This window comes from Lampetra fluviatilis, chromosome 21 (assembly GCF_964198595.1).
Source record: "Lampetra fluviatilis chromosome 21, kcLamFluv1.1, whole genome shotgun sequence".
Classification (NCBI taxonomy): Eukaryota; Metazoa; Chordata; class Hyperoartia; order Petromyzontiformes; family Petromyzontidae; genus Lampetra; species Lampetra fluviatilis.
In genome coordinates this window covers 11031627-11052140 of record NC_136295.1, presented here as the reverse complement: position 1 = coordinate 11052140, position 20514 = coordinate 11031627, and the positions used below count along the sequence as shown (strand labels likewise).

At 53.6% G+C, this 20514-nt stretch overlaps 1 protein-coding gene across 6 annotated transcripts in view; it reads left to right on the top strand.

Annotated features, from left to right (window-relative positions):
• Nucleotides 1–17228, top strand: part of LOC144938225 (tyrosine-protein phosphatase non-receptor type 4-like) — a 70907-nt gene extending 53679 nt beyond the window's left edge. For all 6 annotated transcript variants that reach the window (XM_078866045.1, XM_078866041.1, XM_078866043.1 and 3 more), the window contains 15 exons: nucleotides 82–144; nucleotides 2543–2641; nucleotides 3406–3543; nucleotides 4695–4866; nucleotides 5325–5408; nucleotides 6440–6496; nucleotides 6894–7053; nucleotides 7676–7866; nucleotides 9098–9188; nucleotides 9868–9929; nucleotides 12775–12915; nucleotides 13444–13569; nucleotides 14302–14744; nucleotides 15339–15474; nucleotides 15995–17228. In XM_078866045.1, the coding sequence (XP_078722171.1) occupies nucleotides 82–144; nucleotides 2543–2641; nucleotides 3406–3543; nucleotides 4695–4866; nucleotides 5325–5408; nucleotides 6440–6496; nucleotides 6894–7053; nucleotides 7676–7866; nucleotides 9098–9188; nucleotides 9868–9929; nucleotides 12775–12915; nucleotides 13444–13569; nucleotides 14302–14744; nucleotides 15339–15474; nucleotides 15995–16087 (2056 nt within the window). In that variant the 3' untranslated portion in view covers nucleotides 16088–17228. The remainder of the gene's footprint in view (nucleotides 1–81; nucleotides 145–2542; nucleotides 2642–3405; nucleotides 3544–4694; nucleotides 4867–5324; nucleotides 5409–6439; nucleotides 6497–6893; nucleotides 7054–7675; nucleotides 7867–9097; nucleotides 9189–9867; nucleotides 9930–12774; nucleotides 12916–13443; nucleotides 13570–14301; nucleotides 14745–15338; nucleotides 15475–15994) is intronic.
• The last annotated feature ends 3286 nt before the right edge of the window (nucleotides 17229–20514 follow it).

Sequence of the window (20514 nt, the reverse complement as noted above, 5' to 3'; positions counted from 1 at the left end):
GACATCGTCACCGGCGCGTGCGCGTTGCCACCCGCGGCGGCTGACGCGGCTCTTTCCCTGCGTGCGACCGTCCCCCTCCAGGAAGTCGTCGTCGGGTCGTTCGGGCCTCGGTTCGGGCGACGGAGATCGCGTCGGCAGCGCCCAGTGAGCGTCGCACCAACTCGCAGCACGTCACACCCACTAGCAGCACGTCGCACCCACTAGCAGCACGTCGCACCCACTAGCAGCACGTCACACCCACTAGCAGCACCAACTCACAGCACGTCACACCCACTAGCAGCACGTCACACCAACTAGCAGCACCAACTCACAGCACGTCACACCAACTAGCAGCACGTCACACCAACTAGCAGCACCAACTCACAGCACGTCACACCCACTAACAGCACGTCACACCAACTAGCAGCACGTCACACCAACTCACAGCACGTCACACCAACTAGTAGCACGTCACACCAACTAGCAGCACGTCACACCAACTCACAGCACGTCACACCAACTAGCCGCACGTCACACCAACTAGCAGCACCAACTCACAGCACGTCACACCAACTAGCAGCACGTCACACCAACTCACAGCACGTCACACCCACTAGCAGCACGTCACACCAACTAGCAGCACCAACTCACAGCACGTCACACCAACTAGCAGCACGTCACACCAACTCGCAGCACGTCACACCAACTAGCAGCACGTCACACCAACTAGCAGCACCAACTCACAGCACGTCACACCCACTAGCAGCACGTCACACCAACTAGCAGCACCAACTCACAGCACGTCACACCCACTAGCAGCACGTCACACCAACTTACAGCACGTCACACCCACTAGCAGCACGTCACACCAACTAGCAGCACCAACTCACAGCACGTCACACCCACTAGCAGCACGTCACACCAACTTACAGCACGTCACACCCACTAGCAGCACGTCACACCAACTAGCAGCACCAACTCACAGCACGTCACACCAACTAGCAGCACGTCACACCAACTTACAGCACGTCACACCCACTAGCAGCACCAACTCACAGCACGTCACACCAACTAGCAGCACGTCACACCAACTTACAGCACGTCACACCAACTAGCAGCACCAACTCACAGCACGTCACACCAACTAGCAGCACGTCACACCAACTTACAGCACGTCACACCCACTAGCAGCACGTCACACCAACTAGCAGCACCAACTCACAGCACGTCACACCCACTAGCAGCACGTCACACCAACTAGCAGCACCAACTCACAGCACGTCACACCAACTAGCAGCACGTCACACCAACTTACAGCACGTCACACCCACTAGCAGCACGTCACACCAACTAGCAGCACCAACTCACAGCACGTCACACCCACTAGCAGCACGTCACACCAACTCACAGCACGTCACACCCACTAGCAGCACGTCACACCAACTAGCAGCACGTCACACCAACTAGCAGCACCAACTCACAGCACGTCACACCCACTAGCAGCACGTCGCACCAACTAGCAGCACGTCACACCAACTAGCAGCACGTCACACCAACTCGCAGCACGTCACACCCACTAGCAGCATGTCACACCAACTAGCAGCACGTCACACCAACTAGCAGCACGTCACACCCACTAGCAGCACGTCACACCAACTCGCAGCACGTCACACCCACTAGCAGCATGTCACACCAACTAGCAGCACGTCACACCAACTAGCAGCACGTCACACCCACTAGCAGCACGTCACACCAACTCACAGCACGTCACACCCACTAGCAGCACGTCACACCAACTAGCAGCACGTCACACCCACTAGCAGCACGTCACACCCACTAGCAGCACGTCACACCAACTAGCAGCACGTCACACCAACTAGCAGCACGTCACACCCACTAGCAGCACGTCACACCAACTAGCAGCACGTCACACCCACTAGCAGCACGTCACACCCACTAGCAGCACGTCACACCAACTAGCAGCACGTCACACCAACTAGCAGCACCAACTCACAGCACGTCACACCCACTAGCAGCACGTCACACCAACTAGCAGCACGTCACACCAACTAGCAGCACCAACTCACAGCACGTCACACCAACTAGCAGCACGTCACACCAACTAGCAGCACGTCACACCCACTAGCAGCACGTCACACCCACTAGCAGCACGTCACACCCACTAGCAGCACGTCACACCAACTAGCAGCACGTCACACCAACTAGCAGCACGTCACACCCACTAGCAGCACGTCACACCCACTAGCAGCACGTCACACCCACTAGCAGCACGTCACACCAACTCGCAGCACGTCACACCCACTAGCAGCACGTCACACCCACTAGCAGCACGTCACAACAACTAGCAGCACGTCACACCCACTAGCAGCACGTCACAACAACTAGCAGCACGTCACACCACGTCACACCAACTAGCAGCACATCGCACCACCAACTCACAGCACCAACTCGCCCCCCCCACCTCTGCCGATCGCTCGTCAGCGCCCACGTCCTCTGACGACGCTTTCCGTCTCTGTTTGCTGCCACCCGTTTGCCCGAGGAGGCTGGCGCGACGGAGAAACAGCGACGAGATCTGGGACCGCAGTGCTCGGCTCTCGGGTTCCGAGAACTCCTCCAGCCCGCCCTCCCCGACGCTACTGTCGTACGTCTCTGCACGCAGTGCACCGACGGTCTGCTCGGCCTACTTAAACGAGCACCAGTGTGTAAACATCAGCATTGGGGCGTGGCGCTGGGCACCCTACGCGCCAGTGTGCCGTGACGGCTCTAATAGGTTCTCACTAACAGCTCTTGCCTCAACAGTCTGTACAGCTATGGGGGTAGGGTGGGGGCGGTGGGGAATATATTTGCCCCTTTGTGTGTGTGTGCGTGTCCGTCGAGCAGTAGTGTAGCGGGTAGCGCGCTGCGCTACGAAACCGGCGACCCAGGTTCGATTCCAGCTCACGGCCACCACCAGTGACGATTATCTGAACTGGTCCTTGCCCTCCCCTGGGTCGGCCCAGCCTTAAACGAGTACCTGGTGTTGGGGTGTAAACATCACGACACTCTCGTGTGCCGGTCCGGCCTTCATAGGTGCTCGCTAAAATAACTTGCCCCAACAGTCTAGTAAGGATCTAAGATTTGAAGCTTTCGTGACTGCAAGGATTCATATTCTTAGGTTTTTTCGGTAAAGGCACGTAGGTAAAACATTTAAATTAATAAAAGTAAAATAAAAATAATATAAAAATCACGACGTTTCGGAGGCAACACAAGCCTCCGTCTTCAGGTGGAACCGTCACAGCACGATAGCTGTATCAAGTGAGAGTAGTCTAGCAAGGCTACGCGAGGGTGGGGGGGGGGGCGGAAGGGGGGGTGGGAAGAGGTCTTTGTCGTGCGTGCATTTGCATCGGCGCTGTTTGCTCCTGGCAGGCCGTCGGGTTCGTTCCAGCGCAGCCTGCGCACCGCCAACTCGCTGGGCGACCTCAGCCGCCGCGTGGTGGGCGGCGTGACCCTGCGACCCCTCCGTGCGGCCTCCGTCACGCGCCTCGACTCGCGGCAGTCGCTCAGGTTGGTGCTCGCCGCGCCGACCAGCCGGGGCGGGGCGGGGCGGGGTGGGTTTACGATGATCGCGGTGAGCCCGGGCCCAAGGTCACGCGCTTACCTTAAACTATTTTTTATTTTTTTTACCGTTCGTTGATTGTTACCAGGTAAGAAGGCCCACTGAGATAGAGCTCAGAAGGGACCTGGCTTTCACAAATGGTAGCTCAACGAAGCGGCTTATCGTCACGTGGACATTTGTAGCAGGCAAAATACTCCGAAGCGCGTGATGTTGATTCTAAATGTGGAGGGAAAAACCGGAGGATCCGGAGCAAAATCCACACGACCACGGGGAGAGAGAGAGAACACGCTGTTGCTGCTGTTGCTGCTGTTGCTGCTGCTGCACGAGAGCATACAGGATTCAGGGTTGGGATCGAGCTCACGACCTCCTGTATATCAGGGAATGTAGTTAACATCTCGCCAGATGTCCAGTAGGGACGGGTCGAAAGGTTACAACAATACAAAAAGCGATAGGAAGTGCAAAGTATATTGGAAAGGTAAGCAGAATATATATTAAGTTCAAATTGCATAAGTACATTGTCCCAGCAGCATGCCTGGCCGACTGTCTTGCAAGTGGCAATGTTTACACACTAGGTACTCATTTTAGGCTGAGTCGACCTAGGGGATGCCCAGCACCGGTTCAGATAATCGTCATCGGTGTCGATGGCCGTGAATGGGAATCGAACTCGGATCTCCGGGTTCTCAGCGTAGCTCGCGAACCGCTACACGACTGCTCAACACCTACATGCACAGGCATACGCGCACACTTGCAGGCACACAACTCTCACAGTGAATTCGCACGTGAAAAAAAATATAATTGATCATGCGGTTTTATTTTCCCTCCTGTAATTTCATACTCGGTGAACATAAGAAAATGTTGATTTAAAGCTTTCGTGACTGCAGGGATTCATATTCTTGGTTCTTTCGGTAAAGTCACGTAGAAGGGAAATAATAAAATAATATTTATATAAAACATAAAAAAAAAATATTTTTTATATTAATATTATTGTATTATATCCCTTCTATGTGACTTTACCGAAAGAACCAAGAACATAAGATAATGTGTCTCCATCTCTGCCAAACACTCACACACACGCTCACACTCACGCTCACTCAAACAGCCTGCAGAGGTTTTCCGTGGCCGAGTTCCGAGCGCCGGGGCAGACGTCCAAGGTGCGCAACGGAAGTGTGTGCCGCACGCCAAGCCACGCCAACTCGCACGAGGGCCTGCTCAACTCCCCCTCCAGCCGGTCCTACGACATCACAGATCTCACCAGCAGCGGCTCCGGACAGGTGTGCAAAAACTCGCGATTACCTGCATGAGAGATGTCTACTGCTGTTGCTGCTGCATGGGAGATGCCTGCTGCTGCTGCTGCTACATGGGAGATGCATGCCGCTACTGTTGCTGCTAGTGTGCCTTTCTACTCCACTCATTCCTCTCCTGGGCCCATTGTCTCCACGTCCACTCGAGCAGTCGTTAGCATCGTGATCGTACGCTCGACGAAGAAGAGCCGTCGCCCTGAACGTCACTTTCTTGAATTTTAAGGCCACAGTGTTGTGGACGAATGTGTCGAGCTCTTGCTATCCTGGTTCACCTAGTGCGACATCGTCTCTCTCTATAGACCTGCCTCTCCGGGTCTTCCGCGCTGGCGCTTGAACTCGTCGTCTTCGTTGTCCGCGTTACTGGAATGTCCTCCGTCCCGACAGTGCGGTCACTGTGATTTTGACGTCGGTTTGCGTTCGTTTCACAGCTCAACGGTGCCGATCCTTACGAAAACCTGGTGCTCATACGGATCAAGCAGGACGACAACTGCAAGTTCGGCTTCAACGTGAAGGTACCGGCGTCTAATCTTGCGCAAATAACAATCGGCGGGCTGCCCTGCGAAGCGTCACTCGCGGTTGTCGTTCAACCCATGCTTCACCACGCTGGTCAGTGCGGGTTGGTGAAGGCGGCGAGCGTAGCTGTGGAAGCGTCGAAGTGCAGTACAACAATGGATTATTGCTACGCTGCCCTCTACGTCACTCCTCCAGACATACGGCAGCCTGTGTTCGTGTGTGTCGGTCGCCTCCTATCCGAGCACCATGCAGGCCCTGCCCTGCTTAGCTTCTGAGATCTGACGTGAACGGGTGCAACCCCGGGCGGACTCGGTCATAGGCCCTTGTTGCGTCTGTGCGTCTCGCTGCGACACGCGGGTGGGCACCGAGAGAGAGGGTTCCCTGGTGGCTAGGAGATGTTAACTACCTCGCCCGGTATGCAGGAGGTCGTGGGTTCGATCCCTACCCTGACGCCTGCTGTGTATTTGGAGTTTGTATGTCTCTCTTCCCGTGGTCGCGTGCATTTTTCCCCGGGTCCTCCGTTTTTTTCCTCCGCATTTAGAATAAACATACGTATTTGGTTGATATAAATATACACACGAAGATAAGCCACATCGTTCAGCTATCCATATGTGGCCAGGTTGCTTCTGAAAAAGAGCTACATAGCTCAGTGGGCCTTACCTGGTAAAACAAAAATTGTTTATAGTTTCATCTTCTTGGTTCTTTCGGTAAAGTCACGTAATGAACACTGCTAAGCAGGTGCAGTTGATCCTCATTAGGATGCTGTCTTTCTGACAGCTCTGTTTCTTCACTTGAGGACGGCTGCTTGCATTGTGGCCGAAACGTCGTGAGAACTTTATTATGTTTAAATTTGATTATTTTATTATTTCCCTTCTACGTGACTTTACCGAAAGAACCAAGAATATGAATCCCTGCAGTCACGAAAGCTTTAAGTCGATGTTTATAGTTTGTAAAATGGAATTAGATGCCGCCGCCGCCGCTGCTGTGCCGCTGACCCGTGCCGCGTGTGTGACGGCCGTGTTTGTGGCAGGGAGGGTCCGACCACAAGATGCCCATTATCGTCTCGCGCGTGGCCCCGGGCACGCCGGTGAGTGAAGGAAATGACGTCGCCAGTTGGCGGTTTTACGTCATACGCAGGACATAACCGAGACAACATTTTGTAGGTTTACTCCCAGGCACACGGACAGGTTTTTCAAATTCCCAATGGTTGGTGGTGGTGTTTTCACGGTTGCCGACTAGAGGCCCCAGCATATCCAAAATGCTGGAAAAAAAATTGCCGCTGAAATATATAAAGCGTTAAGGATTTATCGCGTTGATGAGAACTTGGGAAGGCGTTCCAAGCCGAGCAGAAGGATTAGTGTTGTGACCTGCAGTGTGGCGATTGGGGTGGGTGGGTCACCATGCTGCCATCTGTAGCCATAGAAGATCTATAAGGGGGCGACCGGCCGCGCGGGTGAACTAACGATGCCCGCTGCCGGCGCCAGGCGGACTTGTGCGTGCCGCGGCTGAACGAGGGCGACCAGCTGGTGCGGGTGAACGGCCGCGACGTCTCCCGGTGCAGCCACGAGGAGGTGGTGCAGTTCATCCGCTCCAGCTGCCAGGGCGGCGGCCACGACGAGCTGCTGCTGCTCGTGAGGCCCAACGGTGAGAGGCGCTTGGTGGGGTGGGGGGGGGTTTAACGACGACGACGATAACAATGAGAACATACAGGGAAAATGGATACGAATCTCGCATCGCTTACGGGCGTTCTTACCGTGTGTTTTATACGAGGGGGGGGGGGGTTTAAGAAAGACACCCACAGCATTTTGGATAAAATCGCGGTACATTGTGGGCAAATGGACGAGAAAAACGACCCTGCCGATGGCAGAACCGCTAAATGCGCAGGAGGGAAGGTGAAGTTGATGGGATGGGGCTCCACTGTATTCAGGGCAGCGCGGTGGCGAAATTTTAACTACCTCACCCGGTATACAGGAGGTGCGTGGGTTCGATCCTAGCCCTGACGCCAGTATATTTGCAGTTTGCGTGTCTCTCCTCTCCCCGTGGTCGCGTGGATTTTTCTCCGGGTCCTCCGGTTTTCCCCCTCCACATTTTAAAATCAAACATTCGTTCAAGAGTATTTGTCTGCTATAAATTTCCACGTGATTGGCCACTTCACCGAGTTATCATTTGTGCTGGCCAGGTCGCTATACAGAGTATATTACCGAGTAAAAAAAAAAAAATTTGAATATTTCCCTTTCTATTGCTCCCCGTCTCCTGCCCGGGGCAGCCGTGTACGGCGCGGAGGAGGAGGAGGACGACGACGACGACGTGGACAGCGAGCCCGACTTCCAGTACACGGCGCTGGAGCCCACGGAGCCTCACGACGGCGGCAGTGAGGGCGGCCAGGACGCGCTGCGCCTCTCCATGGAGCAGCTGGAGCGCGACCTGGAGGCCAGCATCGCCGTCGAGCAGTTCGAGGTGGCCTACACACCCACACACAAAGACAAAGATCCGCCCCCCCCCGTGTGGCCTTAGCAGACTGTGGGGGCAAGTGCCGTTAGCGAGCAGCTATGTTTACACACCGTACCAGGTACTCATGTGAGGCCGAGTGGACTTAGGGGAGGCCCAGGACCGATTCAGATAATCGTCACTGGTGTTGGCCGTGAGCGGGAATCGAACTCGGGTTGCCAGGTTCGTAGTGCATCGTGCTAACCGCTACACCACCGCTCCCCACACACCCGCACAGCCTTCCCCGCACCTACAATTAGCATGGTTGGCTGCGTATGGCACGAAAAAAGTTCAACATACAGGGTGCTTAAAAAAAATGTTAACATTTGCAACAACGCCACGAGAAATGTGCCTCCAAGCTCTGGAGACCACCTGGAAAAGATTCCAGGCAATGCGTTGACAATGATGGCGAACAATGTGGAGACTTTTAATTTTTGAAGCTATTAACATTACATTTGTTATCGTGTCACATTGTAGTATTATCCGTTCGTTTTCCATTAAAAACGATAGTCCCATATAAGTGTTAAAAAAAAAATTAAGCACCCTGTATAGATGCACACGGGCAGTTGGGGCAAGTGCCTTTAGCGAGCAATGCACACCTTAATCAAAGGGTGGTGTGGTTGGCACCATGCTCGGCCGCCTTTGTCTTGGCAGTGCCGATGCATAGCCACTGCACCAAGTACTCATTTAAGCCCAAATCAACCCTTGGTGTGGCCCAGGACCAATTCGGATATTAGGAGGGTTTGTAGCAGCAGTGAGTGAACCGCTGCATTTCTGCTACACACAAAGACCCCCGCCCCCGTATAGCCTTAACAGGCAGTTGGGGCAAGTGCTGTTAGTGAGTAGCAGGACCTGTGAAGGCCTGTGCGGCACACGAGGGAGTGGGCGCATTTGTTTGCTTATTCGTTCAATTGGAAATATTTAGCTAATTTGGTTATTGGCAAACATTTATGAATTAAGGCTTAATTCACGTGTTTGTTCATTAATTCGCGATCAATTTATTGGTGTTCATTATCCTGTCAATTCATTCGTGCAATTATTGTTCATAGATATTTCTCATCAATGCGTTCACGTTGATTAATTCACTATCTTCCCGTGCGTCCACAGCCATTCGTGGGTGAGCTGTGCGGTCTTCACCCTTAGCACGTGCCCCCCCGCTCACTTCCCGGCCCCGCTGCGCTCTCTCTCCTCTCTCTCGCAGGACCTGTACAGGAAAAAGCCCGGCATGAGCATGTCATGCGCCCGGTTACCGCAGAACGCCGGCAAGAACCGCTACCGCGACATCTCACCGTGTGAGTTGTCGTCTTTGTCCGTTGACCGGGTTAGGGATCACTTCGGCTGCTTTGAGCTGTGTTCCAAGAGACACCCGCAGGGGGACCTTGGTGAAAAAAAACGAACGTTAGAGCAGCGAGTAAATCCTAACGCTCAAGTTACACAACAAATGTGCAAGTGTGAGTTGCTGCCGGTCTGTCTGTCTTCCCCCCTACACACACCGCCACACCCGAGGCACAACCTCACCCCACACACACCCCCAAACACCCCCGCACACTCCACCCCTAGCACACCCCACCCTGCACCCCCACCCACCCTACAAAGTTCCCCCGTGTAGCCTTAACAGACTGTAGCGGCAAGTGCTGTTAGCGAGCACCTATAAAGGCCGGCACGGCACACGAGGGGGTGGGTGGCCAACACCATGCCCGGCCGCATTTGTCTCCCTAGCGACGATGTTTACACATCGCAATGGGTACTCATTTTGAGGCTGAGTCAACCTAGGGGAGGCCCAGGACCAGTTCAGATAAACGTCACCGGTGTTGGCCGTGAGCGGGAATCGAACCCGGGTCGCCAGGTTCGTAGCGCGGCGCGCTAACCACTACACTACCGCTCCCCACATCCTACACCCCCCCCCAACACACCCCCCCACTCGCGGGGGAGGGGGGAGTGCTCACGCCTCTCTGCACGTGGTTCTTGCAGATGATGACACCAGGGTGTTGCTGTGCGGGGAGGACGATTACATCAACGCCAACCACATCAACGTGAGTTCACCACCACCCCTCCCCGTTGCCGCTCGCAACTGGAGCCGAAAGGTGTGGTAAAACTGCCACGTGTCTATAGGTGTGGTATGGACCCTCTCTTCTTACACAGAGGTCCAATTTAACACGTAGGCTTTCGCGACCAATATTATTAGTAATAATCGTTTTTGGAAAATTGCCCCATGATGCTGGATGTTATTACCAGCGAAACGTCGTAATCAAAAATTGTAAATGTTGTGGATTCACTCTTCAACACACCGGTGGGCTAAAGCAGTGAACCATTTGTCTTTTGTCAACATGACACATTTTTGCTGATTGCCCGTGTCGGGTGGTGGAGGGTTACGACACATTTACAAATAACGCGATCTAACCCAAAAACGTTTATTATGAACAGAGGTCCAAGTTCGTAAAACAACATTTCTTTAGAACCTGCTCTTTGTGTTTAGTTTATTGTCCTTGCCCCGCACCTCCGGTTCGCACAGTGGGCTACGTACGGTGCAAAAGAAGTTCAACGTACAGTAGAACCCCTCTTGACGACCACCCCTGGTAACAACTAATCGCTTAACGACAGGCCTCTATAGAGCCCACTGTGTAGTGTATAGTGTAGTGTATAGTGTATAGTAGTGTAGTGCTCTATAGAGCCCAATGTGTAGTGTATAGTAGTGTAGTGCCTCTATAGAGCCCACTGTGTAGTGTATAGTGTAGTGTATAGTGTATAGTAGTGTAGTGCCTCTATAGAGCCCACTGTGTAGTGTATAGTGTAGTGTATAGTGTATAGTAGTGTAGTGCTCTATAGAGCCCACTGTGTAGTGTATAGTAGTGTAGTGCCTCTATAGAGCCCAATGTGTAGTGTATAGTGTAGTGTATAGTAGTGTAGTGCTCTATAGAGCCCAATGTGTAGTGTATAGTAGTGTAGTGCCTCTATAGAGCCCAATGTGTAGTGTATAGTGTAGTGTAATAGTAGTGTAGTGCCTCTATAGAGCCCACTGTGTAGTGTATAGTGTAGTGTATAGTGTATAGTAGTGTAGTGCCTCTATAGAGCCCACTGTGTAGTGTATAGTGTAGTGTATAGTGTATAGTAGTGTAGTGCTCTATAGAGCCCAATGTGTAGTGTATAGTAGTGTAGTGCCTCTATAGAGCCCACTGTGTAGTGTATAGTGTAGTGTATAGTGTATAGTAGTGTAGTGCCTCTATAGAGCCCACTGTGTAGTGTATAGTGTAGTGTATAGTGTATAGTAGTGTAGTGCTCTATAGAGCCCACTGTGTAGTGTATAGTAGTGTAGTGCCTCTATAGAGCCCAATGTGTAGTGTATAGTGTAGTGTAATAGTAGTGTAGTGCCTCTATAGAGCCCACTGTGTAGTGTATAGTGTAGTGTATAGTGTATAGTAGTGTAGTGCCTCTATAGAGCCCACTGTGTAGTGTATAGTGTAGTGTATAGTGTATAGTAGTGTAGTGCCTCTATAGAGCCCACTGTGTAGTGTATAGTAGTGTAGTGCCTCTATAGAGCCCAATGTGTAGTGTATAGTGTAGTGTATAGTAGTGTAGTGCTCTATAGAGCCCAATGTGTAGTGTATAGTAGTGTAGTGTATAGTAGTGTAGTGCCTCTATAGAGCCCAATGTGTAGTGTATAGTGTAGTGTAATAGTAGTGTAGTGCCTCTATAGAGCCCAATGTGTAGTGTATAGTGTAGTGTATAGTAGTGTAGTGCTCTATAGAGCCCAATGTGTAGTGTATAGTGTAGTGTATAGTAGTGTAGTGCTCTATAGAGCCCAATGTGTAGTGTATAGTAGTGTAGTGTATAGTAGTGTAGTGCCTCTATAGAGCCCAATGTGTAGTGTATAGTGTAGTGTAATAGTAGTGTAGTGCCTCTATAGAGCCCAATGTGTAGTGTATAGTAGTGTAGTGCCTCTATAGAGCCCAATGTGTAGTGTATAGTGTAGTGTAATAGTAGTGTAGTGCCTCTATAGAGCCCAATGTGTAGTGTATAGTGTAGTGTATAGTAGTGTAGTGCTCTATAGAGCCCAATGTGTAGTGTATAGTAGTGTAGTGTATAGTAGTGTAGTGCCTCTATAGAGCCCAATGTGTAGTGTATAGTGTAGTGTAATAGTAGTGTAGTGCCTCTATAGAGCCCAATGTGTAGTGTATAGTAGTGTAGTGTATAGTAGTGTAGTGCCTCTATAGAGCCCAATGTGTAGTGTATAGTGTAGTGTAATAGTAGTGTAGTGCCTCTATAGAGCCCAATGTGTAGTGTATAGTAGTGTAGTGCCTCTATAGAACCCAATGTGTAGTGTATAGTAGTGTAGTGTATAGTAGTGTAGTGCCTCTATAGAGCCCAATGTGTAGTGTATAGTAGTGTAGTGTATAGTAGTGTAGTGCCTCTATAGAGCCCAATGTGTAGTGTATAGTGTAATGTATAGTAGTGTAGTGCCTCTATAGAGCCCAATGTGTAGTGTATAGTGTAGTGTATAGTAGTGTAGTGCCTCTATAGAGCCCAATGTGTTCGTTTACTGACCATTCCCCTGTTAACAACGGGCTGTTGTAAGTAAATGTTAATTAATGCATCCATTAACCATGTTTCTTTTAATATTATGTGCTTATAATTTGTTAGTATCTTCATGTATTAATATCACTTGTTTAAATATGATCAAGTTCGTATTTTGGGTGAAAAAGGGTAACTTTCCATGCTATCGGAATGACCGGTACCGTGGAAGCAATTACCGTCGTTAAGAGATACGGTGAAGCGATAAAATCTGGGGGGAAAAGACAGACGGTAAAAAAAAAAGCTGAACGTGCTCGCTGACAAGGGTGAGGCGGTGGTGCATTCTGGGTGTTGGCTTCCTGGTGGCAGATGGAGCTGGCCGACCGCGTGAATCGCTACATCGCCTGCCAGGGGCCCCTGCCCGCCACGTCGGCCGACTTCTGGCAGATGGTGTGGGAGCAGGGCAGCACCATGATCGTGATGCTCACCACCATCACGGAGCGCGGCCGGGTAGGTGCCAACACAACCACCACCACCACCACTGGCAACGCTGCCATGACCAACATGACCACTCGCAGTACCCCATCCAACACCACCACCGTCGTCATCATCGCCACCACCAGACTTTTCTCCTCCCGCTACCGCTCAACCAACAACTTCGCTTGAATCACCACCGTGGCCCGCCCCCCTGGTTATTTTAGCTGCACAAATTCGCCCAGTCTACTTTGCAGCGGACATTTAAAGGTCAAATTCTAGATGTGCTAAATGATTACTATCACGACCCCAACCATCAGCATCCAACCAACACCCATCAATCACCACGAGACTATTCATAGCCACGATGACCATTCATCACCATCCGAGCAACATCGTCAATGGGCACAGTTTTCCGTAACCTCCGTAAACAGCTCGAGACGAGGAATATCACGAGGTCACCTTGCGGTTAAATAAAAGAAGGCGCCGATTTGAGCGAGGGGCAAGTTGAGGTGAACGTGCCTCCCCCCCCTTCCCACCTTCCCCCCCCCCCCGCCCCCCCAGGTGAAATGTCACCAGTACTGGCCCAACCCGCCCGGCACGGAGACGCACGGCGACTTTGTGGTGACTTGCGTCAAGGAGGACTGCAACCTTGCGTGCGTCTTCCGGGAGTTCACGCTCACCAAGAAGGTGAGCGACCACACCGGGGCAAGTGTGTGGGCAGGTGTGTGGGCAGGTGCGTGGGCAGGTGCGTGGGCAGGTGCGTGGGCAGGTGCGTGGGCATGTGCGTGGGCATGTGCGTGGGCATGTGCGTGGGCATGTGCGTGGGCATGTGCGTGGGCATGTGCGTGGGCATGTGCGTGGGCATGTGCGTGGGCATGTGCGTGGGCATGTGCGTGGGCATGTGCGTGGGCATGTGCGTGGGCATGTGCGTGGGCATGTGCGTGGGCATGTGCGTGGGCATGTGCGTGGGCATGTGCGTGGGCAGGTGCGTGGGCAGGTGCGTGGGCAGGTGCGTGGGCAGGTGCGTGGGCAGGTGCGTGGGCAGGTGCGTGGGCAGGTGCGTGGGCAGGTGCGTGGGCAGGTGCGTGGGCAGGTGCGTGGGCAGGTGGGTGGGCAGGTGGGTGGGCAGGTGGGTGGGCAGGTGGGTGGGCAGGTGGGTGGGCAGGTGGGTGTTTAAGGGGGTGGATGAGTGGTTGGATGGGAGGATGGGGGAAGCGATTGAGTAGGCGTGCTGTTGGGTAGGATTGCGACGAGCGGGTGGTGGGTACAGAATGGTTGCAGTGATTGATGATTGGGTAGATGGGCACACGAGTAGGCGGGGGCAGGGCATGCCCACGGCAAGGGTGCTGTACTATTCTCGCACCCTGGGCGCCGCGCGCACGAGAACGACCAAGCGAGCGTCACTTTTGCGTGTTGCAGGTGGCAAAACCGGCGAGCAGAGCAGAGGAAGTGGCGGAAGAACGGATCGAAGAGGAGAGGAAGGAGGACGGCGAAGAATCGGCGGTTGAAGGAGGAGAAGACAACGACGACGACAAGGAGCGGCCGAAGAAGCAGGAGGAGGCAGAGAAGGCGGAAGCCAAGGAGGTGGAAGCCAAGGAGGTGGAGAAAGAGGAGAGCGAGGAGGTTGAGCCCGAGGACTGTGCGGACGCAGCAGCAGCAGCAGCTATTGCTGCTGCCTCGGAGAACGAGGAGAAGGAGGAGGAGGAGGAGAAAGAGGAGGAGCGGCTGGTGAGTCACCTGCAGTACGTGGCGTGGCCGGACCACGGAGTCCCCGACGACCCCCACCAGTTCCTGCAGTTCGTGAAGAGCGTGCGGGAGAAGCGCACGGCGCAGCCCCCGCAGCCAGTCATCGTGCACTGCAGGTACGCGGGAGGCGCCCCCACGCGCCCCCACGCGCCCCCACGCGCCCCCACGCGCCCCCACGCGCCCCCACGCGCCCCCACGCGCCCCCACGCGCCCCCACGCGCCCCCACGCGCCCCCACGCGCCCCCACGCGCCCCCACGCGCCCCCACGCGCCCCCACGCGCCCCCACGCGCCCCCACGCGCCCCCACGCGCCCCCACGCGCCCCCACGCGCCCCCACGCGCCCCCACGCGCCCCCACGCGCCTTTCTCTCTCCCCCTCTCTACAGGGTGTCCCGTAAGTCTGCAATCGTAGGGAAAAACACAGCTCTGTGTTATTGGCTTGGGGTCTGGATGCAGTCTGTTCAATTCAACAGCGACCTCTGACTCCGATTTCCTCTGAGTATAATTATCTGGACATCTTGGGCCTGCAGAGACAAAAATTAATTAGTTATTTTTCCCTACGATTGCAGACTTTTGGGCCAGCCTGCACATACACGGTACTGGGTATGATCTGTTTAAGTCGGGGTTACGTTCCTGGAAAACACGACTTACGGCAATGTTCACGGTGACCTCTTGACCCTGACCGTCGTGACGTCACGCGGTTGTCCGCAGTGCGGGCATCGGGCGGACGGGCGTGCTGGTCACCATGGAGACGGCGCAGTGCCTGATGGAGTGCTACAAGCCTGTGTACCCCCTCGACATCGTCAAGACGATGAGGGACCAACGCGCGATGATGATACAGACATCCGTGAGCTACGCGCACACACACACACACACCTTCATTCCAGTGCACATGCAGACACAAGAACTCACACACTGATATTTGTAAAACAAACTCTCAAACTGTCACAGTCGCTCACATGCACGCAAGACGAAGATCCCCCGTATAGTCTCAACAGACTTTTGGGGCAAGTGCAATTAGCGAGCACCTTTGAAGGCCGGCACGGCACACGAGGGGATGGGTGGCCAGCATCACGCCTGTTCACCTTCGTCATCCCTAGATAATCGTCGCTGATATTGGCCACGAGAGGGAATCGAATGAGGGTCGCCGGGTTCATAGTGCAGCGCGCGAGCCACTACCCCACCGCTCCCCATTACGCACACACTAACACGCGTTCAACAGCCGCCATTCACCACGACATGGTGGTGACGTCACGACTGCGCTCATGCCAGGCTAGATCCACATGCAATCCCGAACATGACTAGGTGGCTGTTCTAAGGCTGCTGTGTGTGTGTGTGTTCCACCTGCCACCACCCCCTCCCCACAGTGCCAGTACAGGTTTGTGTGCGAGGCGATCCTGCAGGTGTACGAGGAGATGGTGTTCGAGGACCGCGGCAAGCCGGCGCGACCCACACAGTAACGCCGCCCTCCTCCGTGCGCGACGCCCGGATTGCTCACGGCATCGACTTTCTCGCGCGCGTTCGTAAGCGCGCAAGCACGACCAAAGGGAGCACGCGGAGAGTCTGGGGTGGCCCAGCGACAGCTCCCCCCACCCCCCCCCTCCCTTAACCCGGATGCGACCCCCAACTCTGTCGGACGTTCAAAAGGCGGCAGCGGCAGTTTAGCCGGGGAGACGTTCCGTCGCTCGAGGGACGGCGAGTCCCGCCGTTACGGAGACTCGAGACGTCGTGTTTACGTTCTCACGCACTCCGCCCGCTCCTTCTTGCCACGACGAGCGATTGCCGGCGATGCCAGCGGGCGTGCGTGGGGGCACCACGCTACCCTTGGGCGGAGACTAAAACCTTTGTGCATTCAATCACACGAATGTTGTGCAAATATTTGTTTCACCCCCAACACCACCTCCTTTTGTAAAAAAAAACCTATCCAAGCCATGACCGAGTGACACCCCATCCCCCCCCACCGTGTCACGAGGTGTAAAAGAGCTTTAAAAGGAACGTTCCAGGAAAAGGGAGCCGGGAGAGTTGTCGACCGCATCGGGCGCACGTGCTCGCCCCCATGGCCTTAGCCTCCGCCACGCACTTCCGCGACCTCAAGCACTCGATCCCCACAGCCCCCCAAAACTCTCCAGGGTCGGAGTCGTGAACCGGCCCCCCACCCCTTACCCACCCATAGCTGCTGCCTCTCCGTCACGGCCCGTCCCAGAAAGAATGTATTTCAGACTTGGCGTTTACACGCACGCCGTCGAGTCTCGCGTTGTGTCACGCGGCAGAGTGCTCACGCTGGCGCGTTCGAGCTCGACGTTTGTGTCGCGTGGAGAGCCGCGCCGTGAATGTTCGACGACAAAATGATCAGAACCAACACCCTCCCCCCTTGCACCGCCCAAACCCTGATTGGCTGCCGGTTCTCTTGACGTTTCATCAACGTTGTCAAATGTACCCAACCCTCACCATCGCTTCGGAGAAGCTTGAAGTGATGGCGGGAGGGGGTGCCATGTAAAGTTACTACGAAGGAGGGCCCGTTGCCCGAAACGTTTCCGTTCATATTTTTTTCATTTTTAGGGCAGTGTTATCGACCAGCGGAATTGATTTTATCAATGCGTTGCTTGTAGTGTGAACCTACCCTGAGGAGGTGGCAGCCGGCTGTGCGCGTCAGCCAATCCACGCGACCGCCATCAAAAAATCCCATCGCCTTGTGAAGTCGAAAAGCATTTCCACGCTCGAGCGAGAGCGCAAGCCGGCGGTGCTCGCCTCCATGGGCAGGCCTTGAGCCGGTGGAGTAAACTCCACATTCCTAAGACGGGCGGGCAAAGTCCATCCGAATGAGGATGGGACTCGGACCACCGTCGTCCACTTTACACTGACGTACTCATTTGTTTCGACCCGAGAGGAGGCGACGGGCCGAGTGGACGCAACGAAATCGCTTCGAGGAAAGACAACGAAAACAAATCGTGCCTTCAGCAATGATGGTACCCCGATTACGACTACGCCATTTCACCGTGTTTGTTTTTTTTACGTTTAAAAATCGGAATTGCACGTCGATGTTAAGCGGTACGGTATGATGCCTCACACGAAGGTACGGCCACGCCATAGTGGGGCGAGAGAAAGAGGTACCTTCGCCCCCCCCCCCCCCCCCCCGCTGCACTCTGGCACTTTACGCCTTAAAAGTCGCTCATTGTCAACACTGGACCTGACCTCCCGTGCGAGCGCCCCCCTCCCCTCCACCTCTCCCCCCCTCCACCGCCCCCATCAACCACCCCCTCTTGGCAATCGCTCGAATAAGACTGATGGTGTACTCCAGCATCGTGTATATATTCCAGGATTGACAATGGATGGCGAGCAGACATGAAGATCGCTGCTTTGCTCCCATCTTGACAAGGCCTCGGGTCGCATTCTTTATCGCGGCCTAGCTCAGGCTTGGGTCGCTCGGCTGTTTCCAAAGATGGGCGTCGCGAGCAGCTCAGCCGTGGCTCGGCTCGAGTTGAGCGCTTTCAAGCCGACTCGTTTGAGCCAGAGCCGAGCCTGAGCCAGGCCGTGACTCCGAATACGGACTGTTGAGGTGGCTCGGGGTGCCAGATCCTCGACTTGCACACACACCCCCCCACCTTATCCCCCAAACCGCCCCCCCCCCCGCGTCACCCCATGTGACCTCTTGCCAACAAAACGACGGTACTTGTTTAGTTTTAGCTGTCGCGTGGTACTCGGCCTGTATTTAGCGCAAGCCATTTTTTGTTGTTTTTATTTTGTAAAAAAAAAAAAAATTCAAAAGTTAACAAAAAGTTGCGTGACGACGACGATGAGGAGGATTATCGCTTTGTACTGTTTTTTTGGCAGAGTCTGTCTTTCAAGCCTGTGGTTACAGAGGCAAAATTAACGATGCGATTTTTTATTTAACGTAAGTTCTAGACTGTATAGAAAATATAATTTTCTTTCCCTCCCCTGAAACCAATTCACAGATAAATATATATACTGAAGAACTAAAGTTCTAGAAGTTCTGTTTTTGCGCTGCTGTGCAGTTAACATTGTGTGGCCACCTTACTGCCTTAAGAAACTACTGATTAAACGTGTTTTGCAATCAGCCACCACTCCGTGTCGTGTTTCCCTATGTCGGCTGTTCGAAACATGGCAACGATAACGGAATGGACCGTGTAACTTTTGCACTGCCTGACATTTCAACATCAAGGTCGCGCGGTTTGTAGCCTGCAATGCTTCAACGCTCTGACGAAAGCAATTGAATGGTACTGGTAGGAACCTCTTGGTTACACCAGCCCACAGGGGATTATTGATTCCGTCCGTCCGTCGTGCATCCAAAAATGGGAGGGGTGGGGCTAAGTGGGAGGGGTGGGGCTGAGTGGGAGGGGTGGGGCTGGGTGGGTAGGGGCTGGTCACCCCGTGGTGCCCTTATAAAACTCAACGTTTAACCTACTCACGCCGGCTTGTGCCCGCCCTCACAGTCGGGCACATTTACGGAATACACCACGCCGCCGTTGACCCTGGCCATTGACCGAGCAACCCAACGTTCCTACCAGCTCCCTCCGCAGGAATGTGTTTAAATCGCACCGAATCGGGAAAGCAGCGGTTATTGATCCGTGGGGGCACACCAGCGGCACGCTTAAAGCGACGCACTAATGCATAACGTGAAGGGGGAAAAAAACACAAACCAACTTGCTCGCTCTCTCAACAAAAAATACAAACGCTATATATTTCGAGCAACTTGGGATTTTTTTTTTTTGCAATCAATGTTTTCGCCCCCTCAAATAAAAAGAGACGACTTGCCAAAAAAGCTTTGGTCACACCAGGAGATGACACGACACAGTCGGGGAGATTCGAGCAGGGTATTAAAGACCCCCAAAAAGACAAAAGATCCCCCGTGTAGCCTTCACAGACTGTTGCGGAAAGTTCTGTTAGCGAGCACCTATTAAGGCCGGCACGGCACACGAGGTGGGTGGGTGGGTGGCCAGCACCACGCCAGACCGCCTTTGCCTTCCTACACACCGCACCAGGTACTCATTTGAGGCCGAGTCGACCTAGGGGAGGCCCACGACCGGTTCATATAATCATCACTCCTGCCTGCCGCGAGCGGGAATCGAACCCGGGTGGCCAGGTTCGTAGTGCAGCTTAGCGCTCAACGGGACATTAAAGACCCCACACCAATCAATCGGGAAGGTTTAAGATGACAAGCCCACTCGGCTCAGGAAGTCTTTCGCAAACCCGAAAAACATTCACACGACGTTCAAGGAAAACTGCAATCGGTAGGGCGCCAGGTGAACCATTGCGGTCACCCTCAATGAGGCACTGCAACCACCACCACTAAATGTCCCAGATCAAAACTAAACCACCTGGACATCGAGAGAGAATTTTTTTCAAGTGCAGTCAACACGGGCCGTAGCCAAAAAAAAGAATTTGGCCGGTAACGTGAGACACAAGCGTCGCATTAAAAAAAGAATCGGGTGGACGAGGATGTGCGGGGAGATAAAAATCGGAAATGGCACCACGGGATTCAAAAACTGGCGGGGCGAGCAGCACCACGTGGGAAGGAGCCGCCCTCGGTACTCGTGGTGATGCCAGATGTCTTGTGACCCACAAATTAATTGACCATTGACATTTTTTTAAACACACTTTGCATATTCATTTCTGTTTTTAAATAAAGCTTACAAAAAAATCTTCAAGTTTTTTGAGCATTAAATGGGGGGCGGGGGGGGGAATCACAAGACATCTGGATCACTCATCCTGTACACAAGTGCCTGAGTAGCCGCATGCCAGTTTGGGCATCAAAGCCAGTCGCAACAAACAAATTGGAGACTGAAACACGGCAAAATTGAGTCTTCTGCTGTTGCCGATCATTGCTACAACGTTGTGGGCTCTCATGATATTGTTTTTTCCGAGACCA